Source organism: Carica papaya, chromosome 4 (genome assembly GCF_054855325.1).
Source record: "Carica papaya isolate Zhongbai chromosome 4, ASM5485532v1, whole genome shotgun sequence".
NCBI classification, from domain to species: Eukaryota; Viridiplantae; Streptophyta; class Magnoliopsida; order Brassicales; family Caricaceae; genus Carica; species Carica papaya.
This window is the reverse complement of record NC_142312.1, coordinates 8,752,648-8,774,595: the sequence shown is the minus strand read 5'-3', so window position 1 is coordinate 8,774,595 and position 21,948 is coordinate 8,752,648. Positions and strand designations below refer to the sequence as shown.

Below are 21,948 nucleotides of genomic sequence, written 5' to 3'. Positions count from 1 at the left end.
GATGTTCGCAATATCAGCTGTCATATTAGGTGATATGTCGTAGATAACATGCAAAAAATATTTAATAAATTTATATTTTGTATTAATTTTAATAATACTTATACAAAATATTACTTAATATTATCTCTGATATATTATGTGATACATAATAAATAATATAAAAAATAATACTTAATAAATTTATGTTTCGTATTAATATTAATAATATTAAATGAAATAAATAAATAAATATTAAATTTAATATTTTTTAAAATAAATAAAAATAAAAAAGTACATTACAAATATCAAAATTGTACTTAAAACATTTCATAAAATTTGAGAAGAAAGAGTATAATGAACAAAATATTAAGTAGGTAATACAATCCAAGAGAGAATTCTTTTTGAATTTTTAAAATATATAATTTTTTTTTTAAAAAATAATGAAGTAAAATACTAATTTTATTATTAAATGCTTTTTACGCTTTTAGAAATTCACTTTAAAAGGTTTCCCGAATACTGCTGAGTAATTTTGCTTTGATCGCCCAATTCACTATTTGCCATCAATCATCAGCCTCGTGTATCTGCAACCTTCCACACGCACCCCACACCCCTCAAAACAAACCCTAATCATCTCTCTCTCTCTCCAATACTAAATCAAATTCCATTTCATTGAGATATCAGCAACTCCAGAACTTCTCATACATGGTCTAGACCTATCCAATTCACGGAGTTAGGGCTCTGAACTGTTCGAAATAATCGCCAAGAATGTCAACCACAGTCCCAGCAAATACCGCAACATCGCCGGCTAGGTCCCCGCCCCGATCTTCTGATGACATCGTAGACACGACGCCGTTGCTCTCCTCCTCCGGTGTGTCTCAAGATGATGGTAGCAATGTCGGTACCCATCCGAGCCGACGACCTGTAAGGAGGCAGAGCCTGCGGGAAGCAGCGCGGTTTCTGCGCCGTGCTAGCAGCCGGCGCATGATGCGCGAGCCGTCGATGCTAGTGCGTGAGGCTGCCGCCGAGCAGCTGGAGGAGAGACAGAGCGACTGGGCATATTCGAAGCCCGTTGTTATCCTTGACATCGTTTGGAACTTCGCGTTCGTGGCGGTAGCGGCGTCCGTGCTGTTATTAAGCCGAGAGGAGAATCCCAGCATGCCCCTGAGGCTCTGGATAGTCGGGTACGCTTTGCAGTGTGCGTTGCATATGGTGTGTGTTTGCGTAGAATATAGGAGGAGGAGGAGGAGGAGGCTGGGGCTGCGATTCCGCTCTTCTTCCTCGTCATCTATTGATGAAGGAAGTTTGAGCTCGAGGAGGGATTCAGACGAGCGTTATGTTACCTTGGCGCATTTGGAGCGAGAGGATGAGGGCACAAGGTATGTATTCTATTCACGATTTATGAAGATCCAACCCAAAACCTATAGGATATCTGATGGATTCCAAAATGTATACTTGTGTTTATGATGATGGAATCAATAAAAAAATGTAGAGGACTTAAAAAAACGTAATTTGGTTGTTTGTCTTCTTATTCGTTGATTGAAAGGGAAGTGGGTTGTGTCATTTTATGATCTTCTTAATGACAGACCAATTGTAGCATTGAACATCGTTGTGGTTGTTTTGATCAAATTGTTGGCACTTTGATTTTGTCTTGCTGATTCATTTTGAGAGGAGAATACCTTTAGCAAATGCTACAATGCCAACAGAAGGGAAAAACATGGGGTTTGAGGAAGGTTCATTAAAACGTCACATTATTCACGTGTATATTAGGTCGATCGTATTTTCATGACTGATCACTTTTGATTCTGTTAGATTCGGTAATAAGTAACCATGCCAACTAGACGACAAGTAAATTTCAGGGAGCAGATAAAAAATATGGTTCTGAAGATATATGAAATTCAGTCTGATTTGAGCGAATGATATTCTAGTTACTATTACGTTTGCCTATATCGCATCCGTAGGTTTTACTGAATTATATTTCATTATTGTCACTATATTGTGAAATATCTGGCCATTTGGCCATTGTTGCCTTTTCTATTTGTTTTCCATCTTCTTTTGATTTTTGTGGAATGTAAGGAGGATTGTTGGTATATTTTTAGAGGCTACTAATGAAAGAAAAGATATGCTCATCTTATTCCTCTTGAAGTCTACTTCTCACATTCTTTCAATAATCAGAAAAAAGAAAATAATTTCGGACATGCTTTTTTCTTCTTATAATGAATGGAACCTTTTCAATTTAAGCCTGATAAATCTGGCATTTTTTTTTTTCTGTTTTCATTAATCAAAGCTTTTGAAAATATGACATTTGACCTCAGTAGGTGGATTTCTAGATCTTTCTACCCTTTTTTAAACAAAATTTGTGCTATATAATTTTGTTGGCAAAACATTCTATTCCTTTTATTAATAGTGTATTGGCCTTTTCTATGCTCATTATTTCACTCTTTAGTTCTCTCAGCAGTGTTGCAAAGCATCTAGAATCTGCAAACACAATGTTTTCGTTCATATGGTGGATCATTGGGTTTTATTGGGTATCTGCTGGAGGCCAAGATTTGGCGAGAGGCTCCCCACAGCTTTACTGGTTTGGCCTCCTTTCTTCTTTGGTTTGCAACTGAAGTGTTTTTACATTTAGTCTTACCCTCTATTGTATGACTTGATGTGCAGGTTATGCATAATTTTTCTCGGTTTTGATGTGTTCTTTGTCGTTTTCTGTGTTGCACTGGCATGTGTCATTGGCATTGCTGTTTGCTGCTGTCTTCCTTGCATTATTGCGATCTTATATGCTGTGGCAGACCAGGTAATTCTTTATACCGTCCGCCTTATATTTGTATTTTTCCTAGAAGTCGAGGGAATGTGGACAACGGAAAGAAATATCAATGCCCTAGCGGATCCTAACATTCCAAACCATACATATTGTTATTTGCATAGTTTATACCGTCATCTAAGTTTATTACCTGTATACTTTCTCAGCCCAGACCTGGAAAAACACATCTCGTTGGGTTTTCATTTCTCTGTTAATGTCTGAATAATCCTCTTTTGAGCATGATTTTGGGGGAGTAATTGGGAGAGTAATCATTCGAAGTAAAAGGAGAGAATGAGATGATGATAGAGCAAAGGATCTGTAAACATATCAGATTCTGGAGTGTCAATTTCCCTTGCAGTTTTCTGTCAGGATACAAAGGGTAAAACGGGAGATTCACAGAAAAAGGGCAAAAAAGTCTGTTTGCATGTACAATTAGGTTAGGGTTTCTTTTATCTTAAAGAGAAACGGCCACTGACTAAAAGTGAAACGGCCGAGCTAATCATGACTCGCTCCACACTATCTTTTAAACACTGTTAGTCTATAAGTAGCTTTATCTTGTACTACGAAAAATCATCGAATAACTGATCAGAAGTTACCTCAAATCTCTCTGCTTCTTCTATTTCTTCTTTCCTCTTCTCTCTTCCCTCGTCTCTTTTCTTTCTTGTTCAGATCAGACAGCCATGGCTTATGCTTCTGACATTTTCATGGGAACAAGTAAATGGGAAGACGGATTTCGTCGGTCTGCTGCTAATTTCCAGCCATCTCCTTTTCTTCCATCATTTTGATGATCTTTGCATAGTAATGGACTACGTGGGATTTTTGTTGAGGTTGCAGAAGAGAGGGTGATGGTTTTTTTTTAGTAGTAGATGAATGAGAATAGTTGGGAGCAGAATGTAAATTGCTTGAATAGGAAAGAGATCCTCTTTAATCATTTCCGGATCTTAAAAAAAAAAGTGTTTTAAGATGGGAGAGAGGGTGTGTTTTTAAGTTTGAAGTGATGGAGGATTTTTGCAAGTCTTCCTGCTTGGAGGCATTTGCTAATTCACAACATCATCATATAAAAAAGAAAAAGAAATATAGGTTTCTTTGTACTAACATTTACGGTTTTCTCTGTACTAAAGTTTTGTTTGGTTTAAGTGTATTGTATTTCCATTCAATTTCTAAATTTTTGCTATTTGAAATCCAGAGAGTATTCATATTTATATATTTAATGCATAACTGAATCAATTCGAGTCATGCTTCTAATTTTATAATTATAGGTCTGTATTCTTACTTATCAATGAGAATCCTAAAAGTCTTAACTTGTATTTCAACAAAAAAATAACTCTTAGCTCGAATCAGACAATTTTATTCAAATATTTTATTCCATTTGTATTATATTTTCATTTCTATTCTACAGAATCTGTATTTTAATTGAACTCAACCTAATTGTTTAACACAGTCCTTACCTAGCTCATCATTTTATAATTCCAACTTCAAAATATTATGTGTAAATTGCTTCTTCCGGAGGAAAAAGAAAAGCAAAAGATATTGATGAATCATTCTGCTTTTATTGATTGAATATTTTGTATAGATTTATCAGTCTCCCTCCTTTGTCAAAATGACTTGAGTTTACATATATGGAGAGTTTGCGTTCTTTTGAAGTTTATGCTTGAATTACTGGTCATATTAGTCAGTGGTGGTACTATTATGAATATTAATATCCAACATCCGTGTCTGTGTCTGTGTACCTCATTATTATCTATCTTTATGCAACCTTTTGGAGCAGGAAGGAGCATCCAAAGAAGACATTGATCAGTTGTCCAAATTTAAATTTCAAAGGGTTGGTGATACTGATAATGATAAGCTTTCCAGTGATGCACAAGTAGGAGGAGTAATGACAGAATGTGGCACTGATTCACCTGTCGAACATGTGCTTTTACAGGATGATGCGGTTTGTGGTTCAACTCTGGTTATCTTTTTCCAAAATAAATATTTCAATTTTATATTTTTGCTTTGTTTAATTGACGTTTCTAAACATTCATGATGTGATTCTTCTCTTGTCATTCAGAACTACAATTTAGAATTAGAGCACGTGTGTTTAGATATGCTTGCGCAAACTTTAGAGTTCACGTTAATCTATCCACCACATGCATCCATGCATTTTTTTTTTTTTTGAAATAAAAAGTACACGAAGTATATTAATATGGTATCAAGGGAGATACCACCCATTTACAAAATATTTACAAATCTATTAATATATCCATTATATCCCCAAAATCTTTCCACGTATAATGTCAATGCCCCAAAATAATGTAACCATCTATCCCTAATTTTAGATATCCCTTCTTCTATCCCTTCAAAAGCTTTACTATTATTCTCTTTTCAGATCACCTAAAAAATAGTCAAATGAATAAGTTTTACAATATCTTTTTTTTACATATCCTCTCTGAACCCCAAATCTCATCCCCCCACTTGGGTACTGGCGGAATCTGTTCATGATGAACTCTTGGCTTGGGAGGGTTTAAACTCGAGCAATCATGTTAATCGCCTTATCTCCCTTACTATATTTTGGACTATTTGGAAAGAAAAAAACAATAAGGCTTTTGATGATAATGAATATACTATTGTAAATGTTAAGAATAAATGGTTACATTGTTTTGGTTCCATCTTTTTGGGTCATAACTTATTATTTTTCGATGATATTGGAGCTGTTATCGATATTCTCTTAGATATGTAATACTTTTGTACATGGGCGGTATCCCTTTGGTACCATTTTCTAATAAATCTATAACTTCAATCTCAAAAAAATACTACAGTCCAAAACTCATACACCATTGGGCACAACAAAGGAATGTGATTACAGGACTCAGCAACTCTTTTACACAGATAACAACCATTCACCATTGTTCTTTTCATTCTCATCAGTTTATCAATTATCAAAATACATTATCTTCCCACTTCCCAAGCAAAAGAAGTAATTCTTAGAGGAGCCTTCACTTTCCATATTTGTTTAGCAGGAAACTTTACCACCCCTTCCAGATGTCTACCGACTAGGTGGTTATGAAAAGACTTAACAGCAAACTCCCCATTCTTCTTCAATTTCCAGACAATCTGGTTCATATCATCATTTAGTTGCACAGTGGACAAGAGTAACAAGGCTTCATACTCTTTAATCTCTCAATGTTGAGATTCTGATTCACATTCACTATCCACTCGCTGCCACCATTCCCATCTCTGTAAGATTCTTCCACGCTGATACTCTTCGATTGTGCAATGGCATATACCCGCAGGAAATGAGTCTTAAGACTTCCCCTACCAACACACTCATCCTCCTGAAAGAGAATTTTATTCCCCCTGCTCACCTTCCAATTGATACATTCTTTGAATTTTTGGCTTTCCATACTTAACTTCTTCCATAATCCCCTCCCATGAGGTCTAGCCACTTCTCTAGCAGTCCCTCCTCCTTCTATGCTCCCCCAACGAGTCTCAACGATTCTCTCCCACAACTTATCTTTCTCACTCATATATCTCAAAATCCATTTCTCCTGAAGGGCAATATTCATTTCAACAAAGGACCTTGACCCCAAATCTCCTTACTCCAAAGACAACTTCACCTCTTCCCACTTCATCAGATAAAATCTCCTTCTCCCCTCGTTATCTCCCCAAAGAAAGCAATAATGAGTAGCTTCCAATCTTCTCACAACCTTCATTGGCATTGTCAAAGTAGATAAATAATAAATAGGAAGATTAGTCAACGTGCTTTTAATGAGAGTTAATTTTCCACCTTTAGACAAAACTTACTTTTCATCCTGTTAGTCTTCTCTCAAACATCTTGATCACTAGCATATATCCATACATGAAAAGAAATATACAGTCGTATCTCTTTTAGCATAGGAACCATTGTGTACATAATTTTGTTTCAACAAATAGGGTTGCTATAGTCACTAGTAAACCTGTACTACAGACTTTGTCATCAACAAGTGATAGTCATGTCTAACAAAAGTATGATGAAATTGATTTCTTCTTTCTCCTTCCTAATGAAAAGGAGAGAACCATTTTGAGTGGTTTGAACCAAGAAAAACTATGCTCACTTCAAGAATGGTTTTGAATATTTGGTCATGTGCAGGAGTGTTGCATCTGTCTGTCTCCTTACGAAGATGGAGTTGAGTTACGTGAACTTCCTTGCGGGCATCATTTTCACTGTGCTTGTGTAGATAAGTGGCTGTATATAAATGCAACGTGTCCTCTCTGCAAGTACAACATTTTGAAGAGTAGTAGCCATGATAGGGAGGAAGTATAAAAGCTTTCCAAGCAAGTATGAATGTTTGGTCTGTGGGATCTGCGTACAAATATAGCTTGAGGGCATTCTCCCGCATGACGTGCTATTAGTTTCAATGCTGGTTCTCTTCTCAATTCTCGATGTTTGTAGTCTTGGTGACAACAGTATTTTGCCTTTTTCTTGAGTCAGTGTATATTGTTCTCTTTCGACAACACAGGATCGCTAACTAAGGCTAGAGCACATGTGTGACTATTCTGGAAGGCTTTCATGTGTTGCGAGCAACGTTAGCGAGGTGTTTCAAGGGTACTTTCTTGAGCAAGATATTGTAAGAGATGTTTGTAGTTTCTTTTTCTTTTTTTCTTTTGGGGGGGGGGGGGTGGTGCAAGATATTAAGGTATATTTCATAATGTGCTTTATGTTGTTTGTGAATTAAGATGATGAAGGGAGAAAAAACCTGAGTTCTATACTTGTTACATATGTTGTGAAGTAGAGAGTAGAAATAAAACTCCTATCCACAGACAGAGCCACCCTGCCACGAGGGCTTTGTATTTTTTCCTCACCCCTATCCTACAACTTGGGAGCCGCTTAATGATTGTGTTTAAGAAATTATCTCCTTCCAAATTGTTTTCTGAATTTTCCTTTTCAATTTCTTCTATTTTTTAGCGTGCTTTCTCAATTTTCTAATATCTTATTTTTATTTATTTTTCTTATTCTCATATTCACATCCGTATACTTCCTTCTCCTTCAAATCCCACCTCCTCCTCCTTATTTATTTCTTCTTTTGGTTCATTTTTTTTTTCCTTATAATGCAGACTTATTATCCCTATTTTAATATTTTCCTTGATTATTATTCCAATCTTTATAATTTTGTAATAATTGAAGATGCTAAATTGGTGGTTTGAGGTGGAGAAGTCTAATCCTGCATAACTTGTTGGATTGTTGCTCCATTTAAAAAGGTTAACATTGTTGTTGCTTTATAATATGATTATAATGTTATAATTAATTATCAATAAAACTAATTAGTATCTGTTCTCATTTTACACTTGTTGTACTCTTCCTAATCAGTCACCTACTGAAATTTTTATCACGTATGTGCATTTGGAAGAAAAAGATAGAAACCTTGAAAATCAATTTATTTCTTACTTATCACCTCATATTGGTAATATAATATCAATCCTTTTGATCATCTTGTAAGTTAATTTAGAAATTGATTCACATGCAATACGAGATGAGAAACATCTTTTTCTCCCCTAACAAAAAGTACAAATCATTTATCTCTTTCTCATTTAGAAAACTAGTACCATTTGATTATACTAGTAGTTTAAAATAAAGCTAAAATTTTATATATTAAAGTGTAACATGTTAAAAAATTTTATGAGTAAAATAAAAACTTGGTCATATTGTTTAAGTACTTATTGTATTCATGACTGTCAACTAATTTAAGCAAAGATAAATTACAAAAATATTATTTAGGTAACATCAATATATAAATAGCAGTGTTATAAATCTACATCTTCATAAATGTGTAAATATCAATTATTTAATTAAAAAATAATTAATAACTCAGGAAACAAATAATTAAGCACGGGGAATATAGTTTTATAGTCAGATTTAAAATTAATCTAATTTTCTAAAAAGGTATTAACTAATATTTTTATATGATTTCGATATAATGGTATTCCTATAAAAGTAGAATTATGACAATTATTTTATAATTTAAATAATTATTTCGTAATTTACCCTTAAAATAATTAGAAGCATGAAGAATCTTGGAAGTGGTAATAAGGTCCCTCCGTTTCTTTTTGGGCCCTGCTTTTTCTCGCTTCGGAAAATATGACTTCTTGTTTCGTCGTGTCGCTCACCTCTACAGTGGAAAGGAGCCACATCCCCGGCTAATTCAGAACCCTTGCCTCTTGCTTGGGAGTCTCGTTTCTTTTATACATATGCACGTGTGCGTGGTTTGGTAAATTCAGTGTGCCCAGATAGCAATGGAGCAGAGTTCTCTGCTACAACGTTACCGTGATGATCGCCGCAAGCTCTTGCAATTCCTCTTGTCCTCTGGTTTGATAAGAGAGCTTCGGACTCCCTCCGGTCCAACCGCTTCTCTCTCCGGCATCAATTTGGACACTCTCAGTACTGATTACATACTCGAATGTGTTAAGTCCGGTGAGTTTTGCCTTCATTTTTTGTCCTGTTTGGTTGTCGAGAAAACCGATGTAAATGGATTGGAGAAAAGGAGGACTAAGTGGATTTGTGCTCTGTTTGGCTGCCAAGGAAATGTTTTTGTTGGAAAGGAAGAATGTGGAGGTTGAAGCTTATAGCATTCAAGGACTATGCCTTTTGGTTGTACAAGTTGTTTTCGTTTAAAAAGTAGCTGCATAGAAGTGAAACGAAAAATATTGCTTTCATTTTTCGCTTGAACTCTTCTCCTTATAAGGCGAGTTATTAAGTTAGGTGATTTGCAATTCTTGTGAACACAAGGAAACCTGCTTGGCTAAGCTAATACATCGACTTGACTTAATTGTGTTGTATTTTTTTTTTCTTTTTTCCTTTTTCTTTCTGTCTCAGGCTTCTTTTGCTTTCTTTGGTTTTCTCTGCATCCAGACTCTCCATGCTAAATCTTAGGGGAATTGGGTTTGATTGGGTGTGTTCTGACTGAAGTGTTGTTGTCAGGTGGCGTAATCGACGTCTTGGAGGCAACTAAGAAGTACTATGCTGAGTCGGCATACCCAGTTGTGGTAATAAATAATTTTATACATGATAGCTAGTTATTTTGCAAGGTTGTGTACTTTATATTGTATGTGACAAATTTTTATATGAAGCTGTACATCGGATAGAGATATGCTGAAATCTTCTTTGCTGTTTGACGTGGCCCGACAAGAACTTTGGAAATGCTTTTGGAATAGTAATTAGATATGGAATTCATTTTTTGTCTTTCCTTAATTTTAAGGAAAAAGAATTCTTTCAGGGATTTTGATGTTTATTTGTTGACCACAAAGCCTATCAATTAGAGACACCAGTTGATAGCATCCTCAAGTTCTCTACAAGAACTCAAGAGAGTTCAAAACCTACCTTAGTCTCAAATAGGGTGTTTCCGAATGGTGAGAAACAATATCTAAATGAGAAAAAGTAATTAATATGAGGTGGAGATGGCACCCACGTTATTCTTGATAATTGAGAAACTTGTCCTGAAATTTGTTTTATGTGCTGAGATAGTGGGGAGACACAGAGTCACCTATTTGTGCAGTGCGATTTGGCATGGAATTTGTGGATGAGGCATTTTCTTTTATCCTGCAGAGAAGTTCAGTCTTCCAAGTTCTTTTATCTCGAATTCTCTGATTATGCATTTCCTTAATGTTTCAGTCTCTTTTCAGTCAATTCCTGTCATAAAAATATTATTAACCTATATAAGAGAGCCATGACTTCTCCTAAATCTAAGTGCTTTGTAAAGAGTGTATGATCGCCGTGACTCTGCTTGTACCTTTGATAATTCTATTTTTAATCTCGAACTCTAGTATTATTTTTTATAATCATTATGTCATCAACATATATTAAAATAGCTGTGACTTCCCCTAAATTTGAGTGCCCTATCAAGCATAAATGATCTTTCAAACTATTTTTGTACCTGTGGTAAACATTACTTTGACAAATTTTTCAAACCAAGTCGTTGGTAATTGCTTTAGACGATATAATGTTTTCTTCAAGCAACTGCTCGCTTTATTGTTTCTTGATTTTTCCTTGGTGCCCCAAAAGGAGATTTATATCTCTTCCTCGAAATTGCAGTGGGGGGAAAACATTTTTTACAATAAATTACTCCACAGACAACTTAAAAGTGAGTTGTTGAAGACAATAAAACCCTTGCCACATTCATTATTGCCAAAGGAGCAAATTTTTTCTCGTAGTCCACACTGTAAGTTTGTGTATGTCTTTTTGTCAGAAGTCTGACCTTGTACCTCTCTGGGGAGCCATCGACCTCTACTACACTATAGACACACACTCGCGCTCCACAAACTTCTTTCCTAATAGTAGCTCAACAATGTCCTAGGTTCTTCTTCAATACCTGCATTTGTTCTCTCATAGTGTGGTCTCTTGTACCTTTCCGGAAATAAGAGAATCATGATTGTATTCAAGTTGAGGAGAAAGTTTTCGAGACTTGATTTTACTTTTATCCTTAGGATTTAGTGTTGAGTTTTGAACTTGTATTGGATTAAAATTAGGTTGCTTTGTCTTGAATATATGCTCATAAACATGATTGATTCACAAAGTTAGTTATTATCTATCACAAGTCTGGTGTGAAGGGTGAGGATGTTGACACATACTGAGGTGAGTCTGCATGTGGTAGAGAAGTCAAGTAAAAACAAATTTCTGTCATTATCTTAAGTGGATGTCAAAGACTCCCCTTAAAGATAGGGTAAAGTGAAATGGAATTTTTTTCTCATCAAAAGTGACATCAATAAAGACATTTTTTTATTAGGTGAATGATAACAACTTGTCACCCTTCTAAAAATTGGTGAATAATTGACTAATATACACTTAATAGCCTTTGAATCTAACTTCTCTTTAGCAATGCATCCCAAAGGCTCTTGAGATGAGGTTATTTGCTAGTTTTAGATTGGGATAAACTAAAATAGTTAAGAATCGCTTTCCCGTAGTAGATTTTGGGAACATTTTGGTGAAAAGAGAGGCGCAAATTGTGCTTAACAAATGAGCATTCTTCTTCTCTACTACTCGGTTTTTCAAAGTATTACTATGAGGATTTACAAATAATTTATATCTTTTTTTTGAAAAATAGATATAGAGTTTGGTTAAAGTAGTTCTATGCGTTATTGGATCAGAGTCTTTTAATTTTGGCACTAAACTAATTGTGAATCATACATGGGAATACGGGAGCACATTGCTTTTACATCTAATTTGGTTTTAAGAATGAGCATTCAAGAGACTCTAACGCAATCATCAATAAAAGAATCAGAAAGCTATCATGGCCTAGATACATTTGGAATTGTAGAAACGTGGTATATGATTATTGGGAAGCAAAAGAGCTAAGTAGGCGATGGATGAAAATCCGATCGCTCTTGTTGTTGGAAGAAAACGTTTTAGAGTGAGGTGGGAGAGCATAAGTCGGGGCAGATTGAGTATATCATAACAGCTGAAATATCAAAATTTCAACATTGATATGGAGTGTGAAGTTGCTCGAAATCTCCGAAATTTGTTGTGTGCTGTGCTGGAAAGCCGTGAAAGATGTTTTCCAATCACCTAGGTGCCATCCAAGTATATAATGATAGAGCAATGCGAGAATAACTCAGGGCAATTTCTGTCCCTTACGCACTATGCAGGCAATAAGAAGAAGAGTTGTATATTTTTAGAATCTGAAATTTGTGGATCTTGGGTTTGCCAAAATCATTCTTCTTTATTGGGTCTGCCAGAATCATTCTTCTTTTCTTTTTTTTTTCTCTTGACTAATTAATAGGTCATTTACAACTAAGTAATAGTCAGAACATTTGATATCAATATCAGTAGACTATTTTTCTTTATTTGCTGACCCTCCACTGTATACATAACTCCTCTTATAAACATTTGAGTGTGTGTGATAAAATAACATCAGAAAATTATTCCTCTCAAATTCTTTCATGGTATCAAAGCGGTAAAGCTCTGCAACCTTAATTCCTTTGCTTGTTAACTTGTTCCAGCAAGCATTAGTTCAGAGGAGGCAAAGACTTTGTCCTCATAATCATCAACTGCCACCAATCCATCGGTCCCATCTGTGATTGCCAACCCTTTGGAGAGGGTTCGTCATTGCAAATCACTAATCGCAAACTGGATGGGAAAAACTTCCTCCAATGGTTGCAGTTGGTTCTGCTCGTAATCAGATGAAGGGGAAAACTTAGCTACATCACGGGCGAAATCAAGTGTCCAGATGTCTCGAACATATCCTCTATCTATTGGGAACTCAACAATGCCCTCGTCATGACATGACTCATGAATTTGATGGAGCCGCACATCAGCTGCACTCATCTATCCTTCCGCACTACCAAAGTTATTTGGGATGCAGTGAAAGAAAACTATTTAGATCTTGAAAATGTTTCACAAGTTTTTGAGATAAAAAATAAGTGCAAAGCGTTTAAACAAGGAGGTATGAATATTACAGAATATTATAACTCTCTGCAAACTTTATGGCAAGAGTTGGACATGTATTATGAAGAAGATTGGGGAGACCTTGAAGAGAACGCAAAGTTCCGGAGGCACCTTAAGAAAGAGCAGTTATATGATTTCCTTGCAGGTTTGCACAACGAGTTAGGTGAAGTTCGAGGCAGAATTCTTGGTTGAAAGCCATTGCCTACAATCGAAGAGCCTTTGCAGAAGTTCGACGTGAAGCTAGTAGGCGACAGGTTATGCTTAGAGAGAAGGATTAGCCAGTCGTATCCTTCAGTGAAAGACTTGTAGAGACAACTGCTCTTACTGTTCGGAACGTTGCCAACAAATCTACTGATCAAAAATCGAGTCAACGGTCTTGCTACTCACACTGCAACAAGCTTGGTCATATTCGGGAATGCTGTTGGTACCTCAATGACAAACCTGCAGATGTGAAATCTCGAATACAGGGTCAAGGTAAAGCTATTCAGACCACCACTGAGGAACAAAATGAAGGAACCAGTAGCACTAAATCAACTGGTGTCTTCTTAAATAAAGGACAACTGGAAAAGCTGTTAAATCTCCTAAATCAACAATCTGTATTGACCCCCAACACTGCCACAAACAACTTTGCTCATCAAAGTACGACTTTCCATATACAAAGGGAAAATCCTTGGGTGTTAGATTCCGGTGCATTCGATTACTTAATGGGTAACTCGTCTGTATTTTATTCTTATATGCCATGTTATGGAAATGTGAGAGTAAAAATGGCAGATGAAACTTTTACTTCAAAGTTTTGTATGTTTGTCAGGAAATTTGGTCCTACATTCTGTACTGCATGTTCCAAATCTAGCATGCAACCTTGTTTCAATTAGTAAACTTACTCAAGACCTTAATTGTATTGCTAAATTCTCTAATACTATGTGTCAAATATAGGAACAGAGATCAGAGAAGATGATTGTCGTTAGTAGAGAGGAAGGTGGACTTTACCACTTTAAGGACGATTATGTGTGAATAAACAAGCAGCAATAGCAGAAATTGATGTATCGTCTGATAAAGATGCAATGTTGTGGCACTATATGTTAGGCCACCCAAATTTTCATTATCTTAAACATTTGTTTCCTGATTTATTTATCAATAAAGATCTCAAAACTTTTCAGTGTGAATATCTTTTCCAGCTATACCTTACAGTGAATCTAGTTCCTTTTTTCTAGTACATAGTGATGTCTGGGGACCATATCGTATTCACTATATCACTGGCACAAAATGGTTCATTACATTCATTGATGATCATACAAGAATATGTTGGGTCTATCTCTTTAAAGAGAAATTTGAGGTTGTAAGGATCTTTCAAAACTTTCATGATATGGTAAAAAACCAATTCCAAATTACAATCGAAGTCTTGAGAACTGATAATTGAACTAAATACTTAAAAGCATGCTTGGAAGACTTCCTAGTAACTAATGGTATTCTCCATCAAGGTTTCTGTACTAATACTCTACAATAAAATGGGGTAGTAGAGAGAAAAAATCGACACTCACTTGACATTGCCAGAGCCCTAATGTTCACTATATCAGTTTCTAAGTATCTTTTGGGAGAAGCTGTCCTCACTGCATGTCACCTTATAAATCGTATGCCATCAAAAGTTCTCAATTTGCAAACACTTTTGTCGATTATCCTCCAAAGTTACCCAATATTTCATTGCCCCTTATTTATCCATCTAAAGACCTTTGGATGTACTGTATTTGTGCATGACCATCGGAACCATCGTTTAAAACTTGATCCAAAATCTATTAAATGTGTTTTTATTGGGCACTCATCCAAAAAATGTTATAAGTGTTACTCTTCCACTTCTCATCAAATGTTTGTTTCCATGGATGTCATCTTTTTCGAGAATCAATCCTTCTTTTCCAGGTCCTCACTTTAGTGGGAGATTTGAGATCAAACTGAGTATTGGGAAAAGTTTGAATAAGAAGTGTCTAATCCCACATCATCCTTTTTACCACGTCCTACTCCTATAGTATTTGAACCCACTGAGCCGATTGAGTCACAACATGTTGGAACAAGAGAAGGGTGGTAGAAGAACATAGTTTATTCAGGAGGCATCTCATGGTAGTGACAAAATTGAGACTTTGCAAAGTCTAGACTCTGAGCCTACTCCTGTTCTTGCTCTAAGTCTTGAGACTATTAATGATATGGTTGATGAAGAATTGAACCTACAAAGTTTCTGTAGAGAATTATTAGTTTTTTTCATTTTTTATTTTATTATGATTTTTATTGTTATTCGGGTAAAGGGAATCTCCGGCATGCTGGGAGGTGTGTTATTCCATTTTTCTGTTATCATACCTAGTTATACAGTTGTAAAATATGGTTGTAATTCCTCTATAAATGAGCACCATTCGGTGCCTGTAAATGTATGAAGAAAGAAGGAAAATTTCAGGAAATTATCTTCAGTTCCAGTTCACCCTGAATAGAGGACCTACATGTTTCTATTGCAATTAAGAAAGACGTGAGATCATGTACTCAACACCCAATCTCTATATTTGTCTCATATGAAAAATTATCTACAGGGTTTTCTACCTTTACCACTACTTTAACAAGTGTTGAGATGTTGAGGAGCATTGAGGAAGCCCTTACAGATCTGATATGGAAAAAGACCGTTCAAGAAGAAATGAACACCTTGAAAACAATTCATATATGGGAGATTGTAGAGCTACCGAGAGGAAAAACCATAATTAGATGCAAATGGATTTTCACAGTAAAGTTTAATGCAGATGGCAGTTTTAGCAGGTATAAAGTAAGATTTGTCGATAAAGGTCTCACTCAAACATATGGGATAGACTATAAGGAGATATTTGCTCTAGTTGACAAGTTAAATGCTATTAGAGTCCTTTTGTCACTAGTGGCCAATCTTGATTGACATATTCAATAGCTAGATGTAAAGAATGCGTTCCTAAATGGAGACTTACATGAAGAAGTGTATATGGACCCACCATTAGGGTTCAAACCAAAGGAAAACTTGGTTTGCAAGTTGAAAAAATCTCGTTGTGGCTTAAAACAATCTCCAAGAGAGTGGTTTGAAAGATTTACTCAAGCTGTCAAGAAACGGGGACTACTACGGGTGCAGTCAGACCACACTCTCTTCTACAAGGATTCTAAAAGTGGGAAAAGCTATCTTGATTGGGTATGTAGATGATATAATCATCATAGATGATAACCACAGGGAGTTGGAGCAATTAAAAAATTACTTGGCAGAGGAATTTGAATTGAAAGATCTATATACCCTAAAATATTTCTTGGGAATGGAAGTTGTCAGAAGTAGGGCTGGTATAGTGGTATCGCAGAGAAAGCATATTTTGAATCTTCTCTAAAACACAGGAATGCTGAGGTGTAAGCCAGGTGAAATTCCCATGGAACCTAACTTAAAACTTGGACTTGAAAGAGGAAAGGAGGTTAACAAAGAGCAATCCTAGAGACTAGTAGGCAAACTAATTTACTTGGCTCACACACGTCTAGATATTGCCTTTGCTATAAGTGTAGTTATTAATTCATGTACTCACTAAAGGAGAAACATCTAGAGGCAGTCTATTGAATATTGAGATTTTAAAAAGTATTCCAGGAAGATGACTATTTTTCAAAAAGGGAGATAATAGAATAGAGAAAGTATATACAGATATAGACTGAGTAGGTTCCTTTGTAGATAGACAGTCAATTTCTGAGAAGTAAGAAGCAACCAGTAGTAGCAAGAAGTAGTGTCGAGCCTGAATTCCAAGCACTATCCTATGGTATTTGTGAAGGGGTGTGGCTTGAAAGATTGCTAAGAGAATTAAAAGTTTTAAGCAATGCTCTAGTAAGACTTTATTACGATAACAAAGCTGCAGTTAGTAATGCTCACAACTCTGTTCTTCATGATAGGACAAAACATGTAGAAGTGGACTGACATTTTATTAAAGAAAAAATTGATAATGGAAGCATATACATGATATATATTCCAACCAACGAACAAACATCTGACATATTGATAAAGAGTCTTCACAAGTCAAGTCTTGAGGATATAGTAAAAAAGTTGGGAATGACAAACATTTACATTCCAACTTGAGGAGAAGTGATAGAACCCGAAATTTGTGGATCTCGGGTCTGCCAGAATCATTCTTCTTTATTGGATCTGTCAGAATCATTTTTTTTTTCTCTTAACTAATTGATAGGTCATTTACAGCTAAATAATGGTCAAAATATTTGATATCAATACCAATAGACTATTTTGTATTAATACAAGAGATTCTTTTTTCCTTTCTTTGTTGATCCTTCACTGTATAAAATAATATCAAAAAACTATGCATCTCAAATTCTTTCATTTATGCATTCCAAGACGACAAAAAATGAAAGGGTGGAGAACTCTACTCGAAGTATTGGACAGATTTGATAATATGGTGCCTTCAGGGGATAATAGCAAGATGAAGTCGACTACTCAAGGGGATGTTGGCAAGTAAAACATTACATGTTCAGAGGTGGTTTCAGCCATGCACGGCGGCTACAGCAGGGAGGGTGTAGCCATGGTAGGGAAGGAGTTTTAAATTTTAAAAAACACGGAAATTAACCATAGAAATATGGTGTGGGATAATGGGAGGGAAATAAAAGTGGAAGAGGTAGTTACTGAGGATCAATATCTTTTGGAAAGATACATTCTATTCATTACAGTTGGCTTCCAAATTGTAGGAGTGATTGGTAGAAAAATAAGAAAAAAAGAGATCAGCGGATATCCTTTAAGATATCATCATTAATGGACCAGTTAGAAACATAACTTCAATGGATTAAAGTGTCTTCCAAAGAATGTTGCTAGGGCCGGAAGCAACAAGAGGTAAGCCCAGTGTATTCCAACGGCTTGAGAAAGCAGGCTTGAGTTCAGGCCCGTTGAATGGAGAATTTAGAGGCCCAAAAGTCGGTTCATCTAGGGCTAGAAAGACTGCCTACCGGTGGCCCAAAGCTTTGACACACTAGAACTTGGTTTGGTGGCCCAATGTTAGTGGCATACTTGTTCTGGCAAAGTAAATTTATTGGTCCTTCATATTGATCTTTATATCTTTCAAAATTATCTTGATCCATAATTACTCACGTATTCTTTGTGCCATTGCTTTGAATTTTGACTTTCTATTTAGTATAATGACTACATTTTGCTTCTTACTCCTTTAAGTCACAACATTGCCTTCACAAAAGCACAATAATTCGTAGTAGACCACTTATTACGTTTATATCTTCAGGACTTATCCAATATTCCTTTTGAATGGAACTCTTTTTCCAGCCTTTAGATAATTTAGTACGCTATAGACTGCATGAAGGTGAACTTCTCTCGAGTACGCATAATTTGGCTAATCACGCTTATGATTATATAACATCTAGCCTTATATGAGCAAGATATATAAGTTTTCCTACCAAGCTTTAGTACATTTTTTTTGTGTATGATTGGATCTTCATTTTGCTTCTCTCAGTTTATGATTTGCTCAATTAATGTGGAGACATGTTTGCTCCCTTATGAGATAAATCACATACTTCTGCTATGGAATAAACATCCAAACTACTTTAATTCCTAGAAATTATTTTAATCTTCCAAGTTCTTTTACCTCAAGTTCTCTGATTAGGCATCATCTTGATGCTTCGTTCTTTTTCTCATGATATTTCATTTAAATTTCTTGAGGAGGTTTTATCCCAAAAAAAAAAAAAACATTTCATGAGGAGGATGTCTTATTCTCCACAGTTGTAAACTTTTCTCTCTATTCCTAATCATATTTCTTTTTCTATATAAAAAAAATTCCTAATAGAAGATTGAAGGATTATTTGACAGAGGGCATTTTATTCTCTTCTCTAATTTTCTGGTTTTCTTTTTTGTTCTTCTTAGATGAGAATTTCTTATTTGCTTTCATTTTGTAATCCCGTCATCCTTTTATAATACTTCTTTTATGCAATAAAAAGAAAAAGAAAAAACTATATACAAAATTGACTTTATGTGAAATACCCTATATATTTTCATAACAATCTCCAAGACATTTATGCGTGGGAACTTCGAAGATTCTTATTGTTTTATTCTTTAATTAAGTAGTTGAATTAATTTTACTTTTTAATTTGGCTTTTGCAGATTCATTCGCAAGATAGAGATTCTTTTTTTCTAATTTCGGATCCAAATTTGACTAGATCGCCCCCTCGTCATGTGCCACCTCCACCTATTGCAAAGCAAACCGCCAATCATGCATTACATTCATCACACTGTCCAGACTCTTTGAACAGCAAGGATACTTTGAAATCTAGATATGGCTATAATTATAAAGACAATCCAGCAGTAACTACACAAACCAAACCTGTTGAGGATTATGAAATTCCTCCTCTTGGGTTACCTGGTCTAAACACAGGTACTTATTTATTCCTCTACGGACATTGAGCCATTCCTTTCCTCAATTTTCTTGAGTCCAACAATGAAGAGGGAGGCCAAATCTCTTTGGTGTGTGGCAATCTTTGCTGGAATTGGGTGATTTGGCTTGAGAGGAATGCACAAATTTTTGGAAATTACAATTCACCTTTTATGATTTTTGTGGATAAGACTGCTTTTTTTTTGGTTTCTCTTTGGGGTAAGGCCAAATGGACACTTTAAAGGCATCCATTTGTCAGTTTATACAGGGTTTGGCTGACTATATTTTCTATTAGTTAGCTAGTTGTTTCTCTTTTTTTCTTTCTCTGAAATTTTGTTGGATACCTAATGTTCGTATTTGCATCTCCTTCCTCTAAATAAAGTTTCTTCTTTTTCTATCAGAAAAAGAACTGGTATTTGTTGGTTATGTTACATGTTCTCCTTGTTGGTAAAGTTAATGAATTAGTTTGTTGAAAGATCTTAACTTTAATTATTTATTTCTCAACTAAAATATGCATTTGTATTTTTATGCTGGTGTCCTTGACTCTATCCTATGAGTAAACTGATACATTACATCAGGATTTTTGAAGGATTGTCCGACGATGATTTGCAAGAGTCAGCTTATGAATTAATTCTAGCATCCGTGCTACTCTCTAGGTAGTCTCCTTTCTCTTATCAGTTTCTTTTTGTAAACAAACAGAAAACTGATAGTGCTTTAAAATGTGCAAGTTTGCTAGTGTGCTTGCAAGAATGGGTGCTATAGTTAGCACAATTATAGAATAAGTGCATTTCCAATTTGTAACATATCTAGATCTTGATTTGATACATAGTTTCACTATTGTATTTGATACATAGTTTCTCTATTGTAACGCCTTTCCATTCTTCTCTTCTCTTTCCATGATTAGGGTTGAAGTACATTATGTTGAGGAAAGAAAGAAAGAGAAAGGTTCTAAACTTTTGTCAAGCTTGAGGAGTAAAAAGGAAAAACATCGATTACAACCTCAGTTATCTGACAAACATTTAGAGCTTATCAACATTTTCCGTGTTCAAATGCAGGCAAGCTACATGTGTATTTTGCTTTTGTAAATCGAAATATAGCTGTATAATCTAGCTTTGGTGTATATATATATACATAACATATATATATTGTTTTTGACAATTGGAAAAGAGCAACAGGGGTTTTCTTATGAGAAAAATTCAGTGTGTATTTTGGCCTTGTTTAGTGATTTGTTTATCCAGTGACTGTAGACATTACTGTTTCTTAAGTTCAAATTCATGGGAGGTTCGAAACATATATAGTTGAAGCTAAAGCCTTTGAACTGGGTTCAAAAGAGGGTGGTAGTGTTTTAGTCTGAACATATAAAAAAAGGCAGGGGCAGTGTTGGGGTCTCACTCCTTTTCGGTATGAGAATATGTTGCTCCAACACCTTAATTTTGTTAGTTTAGGCGAAAGATTGGTGGAGATCTTTCTGAAGAAGTATTCCTGACATTTTTCCTGTGACCTTTTGGAAGGTGCTGAAGAATTTGATGTCTTATTGATTGACGAATACACAAAAGTCACATAAATATATACACACACACAAACACAACCTAATTCTAGGGATACAATCATAACTGGAATTTGATGTCTTATTTTGAGATCTCATGATTTATAGAATCTTCTATCTTAATTGGAATCTAATTAAATCAGCCTAATTCTAGGGATATAATCTGTTACAAAAAGAAACAATATATACGTGCAATTAATCATTTTTTCTGTATTTTCTCAAGCTGGTGAATAGGTGTTTTATATTCCCAACTTGGAGACAGTTCTCTGAAACACTAGATTTTTTAACCCTTACATCTGCAAGTTGCGCATGTGCGGACAGGTAAAGTGCACAAATTAACCCACTCTCAAACTTTTCTTTGATGAAGTGTCTGTCAACTTCAATTTACTTCGTTCAATCATGATGTACCGGATCATTAGCTATGCTGATGATGGACTTATTATCACAATAAAGTCTCATCGGACAATCCCATTTAATCTTCAAATCTTTTGAGATGATTTTTATCCAAGAGAGTTCACATATATCTTGAGCCACTGCTTGGAATTTTCCTTCCACAATTAACCTTGCTGCCACATCATGTTTTTTACTCCATGTCACCAGATTATTGCTAAGAAAGATGCAATATGCTAAGGTTGATCTTTTGTTTGAAGAGAATACCCTTTCCTATTGTATCCTTAAGATACTGCAACACTCGATGTGCTGCCTATAAATAGATTTCTTTAGGACTTCATTAAGGTAAAGGATAAATTTGTAATATACCTAGGATGTTTGTGATCTTTGTAATTAATACCGTTTCCTTCTATTGTTGCTATTCACTTGTATATATAGAGTCTTAATA

The 21,948-nt window shown here is 35.3% G+C and overlaps 2 protein-coding genes across 7 annotated transcripts in view; both read left to right on the top strand.

Moving 5' to 3' along the window:
* The first annotated feature begins 493 nt into the window (after nucleotides 1-493).
* Nucleotides 494-7,383, top strand: LOC110812758 (E3 ubiquitin-protein ligase At1g63170-like). Of its 3 annotated transcripts, none has more exons than XM_088217738.1 (5): nucleotides 494-1,355; nucleotides 2,435-2,554; nucleotides 2,638-2,770; nucleotides 4,545-4,709; nucleotides 6,885-7,383. In XM_088217738.1, the coding sequence occupies exons 1-5, from the start codon at nucleotides 745-747 to the stop codon at nucleotides 7,056-7,058; spliced, it is 1,203 nt and encodes a 400-aa protein (XP_088073864.1). In that variant the 5' UTR covers nucleotides 494-744; the 3' UTR covers nucleotides 7,059-7,383. The 3 variants fall into 3 exon arrangements, with proteins under 3 accessions (XP_088073864.1, XP_088073863.1, XP_088073862.1); XM_088217737.1 differs by having other exon boundaries at nucleotides 2,432-2,554; XM_088217736.1 differs by having other exon boundaries at nucleotides 2,423-2,554.
* Nucleotides 7,384-8,861: 1,478 nt separating this feature from the next.
* Nucleotides 8,862-21,948, top strand: part of LOC110812759 (DNA topoisomerase 4 subunit B (DUF810)) — a 104,138-nt gene continuing 91,051 nt past the window's right edge. For 2 of the 4 annotated variants that reach the window (XM_088217733.1, XM_088217732.1), the window contains exons 1-5: nucleotides 8,862-9,203; nucleotides 9,711-9,775; nucleotides 19,297-19,567; nucleotides 20,154-20,220; nucleotides 20,469-20,619. In XM_088217733.1, the coding sequence (XP_088073859.1) occupies nucleotides 9,026-9,203; nucleotides 9,711-9,775; nucleotides 19,297-19,567; nucleotides 20,154-20,220; nucleotides 20,469-20,619 (732 nt within the window). In that variant the 5' untranslated portion in view covers nucleotides 8,862-9,025. Of the gene's footprint in view, nucleotides 9,204-9,710; nucleotides 9,776-19,296; nucleotides 19,568-20,142; nucleotides 20,221-20,468; nucleotides 20,620-21,948 lie in introns of all 4 variants that reach the window. The other 2 variants (XM_088217734.1, XM_088217735.1) reach the window with 2 other exon arrangements.

What these genes read in the sequence shown, in the direction of transcription:
- LOC110812758 (XM_088217736.1), top strand. Translation starts at nt 745, where the DNA reads ATGTCAACCACAGTCCCAGCAAATACCGCAACATCGCCGGCTAGGTCC. An exon ending in GGCTCCCCACAGCTTTACTG is followed by an intron (nt 2,555 to 2,637) that starts GTTTGGCCTCCT and finishes CTTGATGTGCAG; the next exon opens with GTTATGCATAATTTTTCTCG. An exon ending in TGCTTTTACAGGATGATGCG is followed by an intron (nt 4,710 to 6,884) that starts GTTTGTGGTTCA and finishes GGTCATGTGCAG; the next exon opens with GAGTGTTGCATCTGTCTGTC.